The following is a 9936-nucleotide window of genomic DNA, read 5'->3' as shown; positions in this document are numbered from 1 at the left end:
AAGACTATCCCAAAGAAGATCTCCTCGTCATCCTCAGTAGGGGTTAGAGCTGCTACAGTAGGAACCTTGAGCTTAAGATCTAGGGATTAGGGCTGAGTCGTTGCCTTCATCTTTTTGGCCCTCTCTGCCAAATCCTTCTAGTTAATTCAGGCCAACATGTTGTCTACAAAGAAGACAAAAGGAATTTAACAACTATAATAAAGTCAGCATTATTGAGAATATAGAATGAGAAGTACCAATGTAAGCCTTTAGCCCCATGGGGAGAACTCTTTGCTTATGAGGGTGGCGGTATTAAAGAACACCTTTAAGCTCGAAAAGAAGTGGCAGACCTCCTGCTCACGCTGAGGCATGTCTTCCAGGCACCGAGCACTCTGGAAGTTAGGCTTCTTGGTCTAGTATAAAGGAAACCCATCTAGAAGAAGTTGAGTCCTTCTTGTTGCAATGTATCTTCAAGAATTTACCTTTGAAGCCTTTGTAAGACTGCTGAAAGAGCTATAACAATGCTCTCCCAGCCACCCCATTAAAGGAAACCTAGAGTTGGCGGCCTAGGTGTTTGCCCTCAAAGAAATATAGGAAGACTTCCACAGATGGAAAAATAACAAACTGTGTGCAAAGAATTGAAAACCCCAAACAAATGGCCAGCTATTTGGATGTAGCTGGGCAGGGGCCACGTTGATCTCGGTGAGGAGTTTTTTTTTTTCAAAATTGAACAAAGGTAAACGAAGAAGAATCTTTTTGAAGATGATGGCATAAAAATAAAAAAAAGGGACTCTAAAGGTCAGAGGACTCATCGCAACAAACAGGCTCATCCTCTCTACACGGGATTATCCTAAGAGCTCTATCGTTCTCTACCAAAATGACACTTGTTTTGACATTCGCTTTTCCTAAGGGCCACTATTTTTTCACGAGAAGTGTATATGGAAAATTCTTCTAACAGATTCTGGGGTGCCCAGGGATACAGAGCTTTGTAATCCATTGCAAGATTATCTAAAAGTATAAACACAAGCAAATACAAACACACATTCAGGCAAAGTAAACCACATGCAACGACGCATTTCAGATTCAAGTGAAACCATATAACCAGCAGAAATAACGACGAACATAAGTAGAAAAGAATAAATCCAGAACAGACCCAACTCAGGCAGTGTGATCGCAACAAATATTCCGAACAGATGATCATGCAAGTACATGAGTAATGGGTTGAACAAGGGGAAATACCTTGTTTCAGGGAGCGATTGAGGAAGAGGAGATTTCTCAGGTTCGTGAAGGAGGCGTAGTGAGTCTGAGAGAGGCGCGAAGGGTTCACAAGTATAAGAGAAATGAAACAATGAGTGGAGAAGGTTTTTGAACGTTAACTTAAACAAATGTAGGAATGGCAAGCGGCAACGCCTTTCCACCGCTGATGAGGATGCCACGTGTGCGTATGAGATTAAGTATGTTGAGATGTCACGTCAGAAACACTTCGTGCGTTGTGCCACACCTGCCCATTGTGAGAATGACACGTAAGCCACCAGCGCATGTAGATAGTCTCTTTGCTAAAGCAAGCTCAGCTCAAGCCTGAGGGGCTTGTGTAGTGGACAAAGCACTCAGGGCTCAGTACTCGGTGGTCAGATCTCGGAGCATGGCACAGGAAGGTCAGCTTAGTTGTTGGGCCAGTATAGTGGGGCATGTGATTGGGCCCAATTTGGTTAGTAAACCCATTGTGGCATAAGTTAACCTTTATATGACCACTGCTAAAGGGTATTTTTGAACCTAGGGGTACGCATAACACATATGGTGTCTAGGTTAAGTAAATGTTGCTTTAGCTTAAGTACGTGTGATCTAGGGCACATAGGGGCTAAGTTGCATGCATGATAAAAGATAATGTTGCTTCATGAGTAGGGTGCCCCTGTAAGCAGAATATCCCCTGATTTTGGTGCATAAGTTGGTGCCTTGCTGGCAGGTGGTTGTTCTATTATTATTTTATGCACTCCTTAGAGATAAGATTCCTTTTTGTTACTGCATCTAGAGAGGGCGCCCCTAAACAAAATGTTTTCCCATTGAGTATGCTTTCAATTGAGATTAGATTCTCCTGAGGGAAAGTTGTTACAAAAGATAAGCTATAAAATGGGCTTGAGACAAAGGTACGTTGTTTCTAAGACTGAAATTGAATACTTTTTAAATTGTAGTAAGCCCTTACTGACTTGATCGTCGAAGTGCAATCAACAGGTAGGGCCCCCTCTGTTTCAACGGAGCTACGTTCCAGAGCTACAAGAGATAAGACAAATTCCTAAAGAGACATATTAAGCTAGAGCTTGTCACCATAGTCAACAAACGAGCAAGTCAACTGGCAAGAACATTGTATAAGTTGTAACCAAGGAAAAGACAACAAGACAACCTGAAATCAAACTTGTGTTTATTGTGTGGTCGAAGCAACAAAAAACAAACACAACCAAAGATTTTGAATTTTGCATAATCAGGAATAGTATTAAAAAGCATTTCATGAGGTGACTTATTATGAATAATAGGAGAAGGTAAAACATTGATAATATGCATGACAATAGTAAATGCTTCACCACAAAACCGAATGGGTAAAGAAGTAGAGACAAGCAAAGTTAATCCCATTTCAGTTATATGACGATGCTTACATTCAATTGAACCATTCTATTCATGAGTATGCGGGGAAAATGAATGGTGATAGATGCCAAAGTCATGAGTGAAACGTTTGAAACATAGAAATTCTTTTGTGTTGTCGGTAACTTTAAGTTTGTAACCAGTTTGTGTTTCAACAAAAATATTAAAACGAGTAATAGCAGTTAGTGTTTGTGACTTATTATGTAGAAGAAAAAATCAAGTATATTTAGTATATGCATCCATCAAAGATATGTAATAACTTGCACCATTGGAAGCACAAATCGAAGAGGCACCCTAGATATCAATGTATACTAATTATAATGTTGTAGTGTAGTGAGTTTTAGAATTTTGAAACGGAAGTTGATGAACTTTCCACATAAACAAGCATTACAAAATTGTGTTTGAGTTTTGTATGAAACCTTACATGCACTCAAAATACATTTAACAATAGAAAAATTAGAGTGACCAAGTCTATTATGCCATAGTTGTAACGTGGGAGATTTAGGTTTATAAGCAACATGATTAACAGTGTAAACATGAGAGTCATTGGAAGGAGGAAACACATAAAGACATTCTTTAACTTTTCCTTGGAGTAAAATTTGATGAGTTTCCTGATGTTTAACATAACAAGTGTTAGCAAGGAATTCAAAATAGACGTGATTATCTCTTGCAAATTGAGAAACACTAATTGGACTCTTAGTTATCTTAGGGACATGAAGAAGGTTACGAAGGACAAATATTGTATTCGTGTGTGAGACAATATAGTGTGCAAAACCAATGTGTAAAAATTCCACACCTTGATCATTACTTAGTTTTAAGTTTTCACCACCATGATGAATTTGCTTATTGGTGAAGATATTGGAATCATTGGTTACATGATGGGTAGCTCCACTATTGGGGTACCATAAAGAATCCTCAATGGTTGAAGGTGCACCAAGAATGGAGGGTGTGGAATCTTGATCAGCTGAAGGTGCATATTGAGTCATGTTAGCATTGAAAGAATGTGTGGAAGGTGGATCATACATGTGCCAGCACATATCAGCCGTATGCCCAATTTTATGACATATTTGACAGAAGTGTTTGACAGTTTGCTAAGGAGAGAATTGATTTGAAGGTGGGCGAAAGTTTGTTCTGGATCTAGCAAAGCGATTGTGAGGAGGGAAAAAAACAGAGTGATTGGAAAAACATCCACCATGAAAGTTGTTATAACTGGATTTATGTGTTCATTTGACAGGATTGTTGAAAGGCCATATAGTAGAAATGGTGTTAACATGAAGAATAGAGGATTGAGCTAGCCTGTGCTTCTTGAACCTTTCTTCTTGGGCAAGCATAAGAGCTTCAAGCTCATCCACGCTGTAATGATCAATGTGAGAAAAAATGGAGGTAATAAAGCCATCGTAGTCTTTCGACAAACCATCTAAAATGGCATCAACATGCTCAATTCAAGAAACGGGAACACCACCAACAACGAGTGAACCTATCATTTTCTTGATATCGAGGATGTACTTGGAGATGGAATGTTTGTTCTTTGATGTTTTGATAAAAAGACACAACTTCTTGACCATGGCACGAGTATGAGAAACATAGTAAGTGGTAAGATGTTGCCAGATCTCCGCAAAGAATCAAGGTCGACCATCTTAATTAGGATTGTAGAGGACATAGATGCAAGAAGCCATGCGACCAATATTTGATCTTATTTGTGATGATGAAGGTAAACAATATTAACCATCATTTCTTGATTTTCATTTGGCAGAAAGTGTGGAGGAATGGAATCACCTTAAGAAGTGTGTGAAATCAAGACCATGAAGCGTAACTAGGGCATACTGTTTCCACACGAGAAAGTTCTCGTCGTCAAGCTTTAAAGAAATAGGAGTTTTGAAATGGTGGAGATGCGGCGATGGCGGTGGCATAGCCATATGGTGGGTAAAAATATCAGAAGTAGAGAAAAAGGAAGACTTACAGGAGATCATGAAAGAGAGGGAAAAAATGTGTGGTTCTGATACCATGTAAGAAGAAAGAGAAGAAAGAGAAAACATTCTATTGTATTCCTAAACTTCACTGTGATACAAAGAGAAAAGAGTGTATATAAAACAGATACACCTAAGCAATTGAAAGATAGATAAACTAGCTACTAATAAGCTACTAATAGTCTAACAACATCGACATGTTATAAATCAACCAACCACGCAATTGATTTGGAATACTTCTTTTCTCCGACTTTTCACTGCCAAAAAAACTTCAGCTGTCATTTTTACTGGTTTCCCCCCCTTAAGAAATTTACCAATTTTAATGTGATTTAAGAAGTATAAGCCTTACCTAAGTAGCACAAAACGATCTTTTTGTCATATACAGGTGCAGGTCCACAATTGAATGATTTGATCATGTGAGTTTTGTTACTGTGATGCTTCCACCAATCCATTTAGGGAAAAACCATCGTTAAAGAGAAAATCCATAAAATGGTGGAAACAACACAAGTAGGCAATTGGCTCAATCAAAGTGCAATTATAGTCACCATTTCATCCCACTCAAATAGAAAATCCAGTGATAAATGATGCAGGAATCTCTGTAATATTGCTTCAAGCATTGGATTCTAAGAAATGGGGCATCTCTGTAATTTTCATAGACAAACAACTTTAGTCCCATAGCATAGCTTCAAGGAAGGTCGAGTTGGAGACATTCACAGTGGTTCCATCAGGGCCAATTGGATCAAAAGGTGAATCTTCTCCATATTCACTTGGCATTGACCTCCACTGCAGGCTTGGTTCCCAGTCTGCTTCTTTGATCACCTTCAATATCTCTTTTGCAACTATATTGCTCCCCTCAGCACCAAGATGAACTCCATCCTTCCTATCAAACATCACTCAACAAAATGAATGATAAGAACATTTGAATCTTCTAAATTATGCATGTGACAATGAACTACTCTAACAGAATGAAGAATAGGAAGATGTGAACCTTTCTCAATTTAAGAAGCATGTGACTAATGACTAATGACTAAGAATGCATACTTACATGAAGCAAACATCTCTCCAGTCATCCCTTTTCTGGAGTACAGACCACAGATCAATGGCATTGATATTCATCTCACGGCAAAGCTCCAAACATGCTTCTGAATATATTCGACAAGATTCGTTTGTCCTTAATTGCTGCCCCGGTAGCACACTAGTTTAAAGTCCAAATTTTGCTCATCAGAGTCTAATTTAAATATAAATTCCAAAAAAGAAAAAAAACACACACAAAGGAAATAAGAATGTTAAATGCTCGAGGAAATCTTCTGAACTTGCAAATGCTAGCTATATAACCTTTTGACCACAGGTTTTATCTATAACAATTAGTAATGCAGACTGGTTTTTTAACTGTTCTTTTACCTTGTGCCCTTTTCTCTCCTTGTGCATAATTGTATTCTTTATGTTTTGATGAAGAATTTTCATTATGATAATAGTTATATCAAACTTTTTAATTATATTCATTATTTTTTGTAATAAAAAAAAAGAGTGGACAAGAACCTATATTTTAACTGGTTTATATAAATCAAATCTAGTTCATTACTTCTATGGACCAATTCTTTGGCTTCCCTTAATATGGGTATATTTGTCATGATATAATTAGTCTTGACCTAAGTGAAGAAATCACTTGCATATAGTTCTCTGCCTTTCATCTTTTGTGAATTTATAAAAATGAAATAGCAGTAAGATTGAAGTCAAAACCTGTCTCCATAAAGGTGTGCCTCATTAACAGGAGGTGCACTGAGAAATATAATGCGAGTCTTCTGTGAAAGGCTCTGGCAATCACAAGGATTTGTGTCAAACATGGCAGTAATAACTAAAAGGTAAAAAGATGAAGATTCTGTAAAAAATACTTGAAGGGTGGTGAAGGGTTTCATTCATATAGTAATAAGAAATAAGAAATGTGTTGTTTTACCTTCAGATGGGTACCGATCTTTCTCATATTTTCTATATATTCTTGGAGAGGTACATGTTGACCAAGGCCACTTGGATGAGGAAGAAGAGAATCATTACCACCAAAGTACACAATAACCAATGATGGTTGCTCAGTGGCATTCTAAGTTAAAGAAGATGATAGATCAGAAGCATAGAAAAGATGCTATAAAATTCTGATAATTGAGTAGTTCATTTTAGTACTTTAGATATTGTAAAATTCAGAATAATCTTCCTAACATGTGCCAAGATTCATTTAGAAGAAAACTTGAGGATATCTTGAGATTCTTCACATCATTCTGTGCCACTCCTACTCACTTTCTACGTTTCCAAGGTGCCATTTTGTTTCTCAATGACCACAAATAGAATAAGCATTTCATGATGGAAGGACAAAAGATTCAAGTTGAAGATGAAGAAAGAAGAGGAAATGTGAATCAACAGAGGGGTGTGTGGTGTTGAGGGTAACACTCAAATTGTTAATACCTTTGGAAAAATTTCATCCAGAACTTGCACAGCACGCCTTGAATTCCAACCAGAGTATCCTCGCACAATTACATCAGCCTATGTCATAAAGTTAAATTCATTGACCATCCAGTGTGTACCCCAAAGGCTTATACAATACAAGCAATTATTTCATTCAATTACTGTCTGAAATTTAAACAAATTGAGACATTTTATATGCTGTGATCTCATGTTAGTCTATTTGATATAAGTCTTTTTGGTCTGTAGTTAGATATTATTCTAATGATACCAAGGCCTTGCACTGAAACAATAAATGATTGTTGGGTGGTGGGTAAAGTAGGACCAACATAAAATTTCCTCAATAGTGATTTTCTGGCAGCAAATTAATCATCAACAGTTCAGGTTTATCCATTCATTTAAAGATTTCTTGACTTTAAAAGAAGCTGCACTGTATGCCACATTTTCACATCACCCAATTTTTATTGGTAATAACACTTTTCTTTGCCCAAATAAGAACCAATCACACTGCTAGAAATCTTGGTCTCATAAATAAAACATAACCCCTTTACGTTTATCCAAGGAAATGCCAACCAAAATACGCAATTCTCAACATAGTCTCATCCAGTAGCCAGAAATTACAAAAACAGCTCATCCATCCACCTCCACGGAAAACCATAATAGAACACAGAACACAGAAAATTATTCATCCGCCAGGTCAATACATGAAAACCGTACTCTAGACAAACCAATTCCCAGGATCCAGATTCTCTGCATCCACTTTTCAACTCATTCAATTTTTCAGAAATGTCACATGAAGATTGGGCTCAATTAACTTAAAAAAACACATATCTGAAATGTCAGCCATCTAATCTTCATCATAATATTATAAATAAATATATTGAGTGCGTGAAAATGTGACAGCATGAATTCATTTGCCAAATGCCACGCTTCTGCGATCAAATAAAAACAGAAGCAAGAACGGAAACAGAATACCCCAACTTTCACTCAGTGAGATCTATTAAAACTCTAAACTTAAATCCTAAACTCTAAATTTGCTAGACTAACCTTTTATCAAAAGTTTTACAGTTTCCGATGCACAAACAAGAGTTCAGCGTGAACGCAGTTGCAAAAACACCCAAAATCATGTCACATGCATCTAAAAGTTATCCAAAGACCAAGAACAATTCTATTTACATATCCCCATAACTTAGTACATCATTAGACTTACAAGTCAGATATTGTCCGTTCTGCTGATATGCTCTCAAAGATTTAATCTTTAAAGGCTTCTTGTTGGATTAAAGAAAAAGGGTATTTATAAACGGACTCATTCATTGTACCCTCTTTGTTAAATCAGTTACGTAGAAGAACTTCAGAATTTAAAAATTCATACTCACACATCACAAGTCTAAAGTCATGGTCTTTCACAGTTTCACTCCCTCACAGAAAGGAGTATAAGAAAGGGTACATGCACACATACCTTACGAGCATACAAGTGAGCAAGAGCAGCGCCCCAACCTTGCTGGGAATAGCTGAACTGAACAATGGAAGAACCAAACAGTACGAACTGGGGTCTTGTTGGTCCCACCATCTCTTCTTTTTTCCTCCTTCTTGGATGAAATTGGAACAGATCCGAACGTGTTGGTTCTTGTTCAGTCAAAGGCTTCTGCTAGCGAGCTTTCGTAACACACTCATAACAGAGCCGTTATTCAAACGATGCTGCATTTTATGCACATATCACAAGTGACGGATTAGAAATCTAATTTTATTTATTATTAATATTTGAAATAAAGAATCTCCGGATTCTATTTTTTTTGGACATTAGAAAGTTATTTTAACCTTTTTGAACTGTTTTTTATTAGATTAATGAATGAAAAAGACTTACCAAATTATAATAAAAGTTACATGGACTTGTTTTATCCCATCCCATTAGCCAAAATTAAATGTTAATTAATTTCTTTCTTTTTACATTTCGATTTTCTTTAAGAAAACTGTTTTTATTTGTCTATTACTCTTAAAGTTTAAAATAATATTAATTTTATCAGTTATATCTTAATTACTATCTATATTTTATTAATATACACTATTAAGTTGAAAATAAAATAACTAATATGTATTTATTATAAAATATAAATAAAAAAGATAAAAATAGAAAACTTTATATTATTCAAGATACAATAAATAAATAAAAGTAGTATGTTTATACGGTCAATCCCGATAAATTTGTGTGGAGGGTCTAATGAATCTAATATTCATATAATTGCATAATAAATTACATTAAACACATTTGATTTTGGTGTTTTTCTTCCATCCAAAATTTATATGATCGTGAGATTAGATTATTGTCGTAAATGATGTCTTTAACAAGTACACCATTTATAAATAATTGAAAATGATTCAGTTATTCAAAATCTTAATAAAGATTTAATTAATTTTTATAAGTGGTATTGGAGAAGATTATACTAAGTTTAGAATTCTACAATTTTTTTAAAAAAAATGTTTAAATTTGAATGTTAGGGTCTTGTTGTATTAGGAGTTCTTGATGTAGAATTATTCTTGTAAGATATCTCAATTCCTATTTGCAATTGTTTAAATTCGATGTTCGTTCAGTGCAAGAGATAGTGAAATGCTCTGAATATATATTTGCATTTTTACGTTTACAATACCGAGGCAATATTACTTTCCTATTATTATATGTATATATAATCTAGGCTAGCAAATTTCTAATTTTAATATATTTTCTGATAATATGTGTTCCTTTTAGGGTAATTTTAGACTCTTTTTTTCAATCATTAAGTGTGTCTACTATTTTGTATATCTATTTTTTCTATATCTATCACTAAACAAGAAAAGGCACTTTGAGAAAAAAAAAAGCAACAACAACAATTTATCTTCTTTTTATTTTGATTTTGTAATCCGTAGTTTT

The 9936-nt window shown here is 35.6% G+C and overlaps 1 protein-coding gene across 2 annotated transcripts; it reads right to left on the bottom strand.

Moving 5' to 3' along the window:
• Nucleotides 1-5095: 5095 nt before the first annotated feature.
• Nucleotides 5096-8758, bottom strand: LOC137826282 (GDSL esterase/lipase WDL1). Of its 2 annotated transcripts, XM_068632192.2 has the most exons (6): nt 8491-8758; nt 7035-7112; nt 6535-6675; nt 6321-6394; nt 5626-5775; nt 5096-5460 (listed from the first exon to the last, which is right to left on the bottom strand). In XM_068632192.2, the coding sequence occupies exons 1-6, from the start codon at nt 8599-8601 to the stop codon at nt 5247-5249; spliced, it is 768 nt and encodes a 255-aa protein (XP_068488293.1). In that variant the 5' UTR covers nt 8602-8758; the 3' UTR covers nt 5096-5246. The 2 variants fall into 2 exon arrangements, with proteins under 2 accessions (XP_068488293.1, XP_068488294.1); XM_068632193.2 differs by lacking the exon at nt 7035-7112 and having other exon boundaries at nt 8491-8730.
• Between the last annotated feature and the right edge of the window lie 1178 nt (nt 8759-9936).

This window comes from Phaseolus vulgaris, chromosome 8, assembly GCF_051622355.1.
Source record: "Phaseolus vulgaris cultivar YP4 chromosome 8, ASM5162235v1, whole genome shotgun sequence".
Taxonomy (NCBI): Eukaryota; Viridiplantae; Streptophyta; class Magnoliopsida; order Fabales; family Fabaceae; genus Phaseolus; species Phaseolus vulgaris.
Note: the sequence above shows the minus strand (reverse complement) of the source record. Positions and strands in the feature narration are given on the sequence as shown.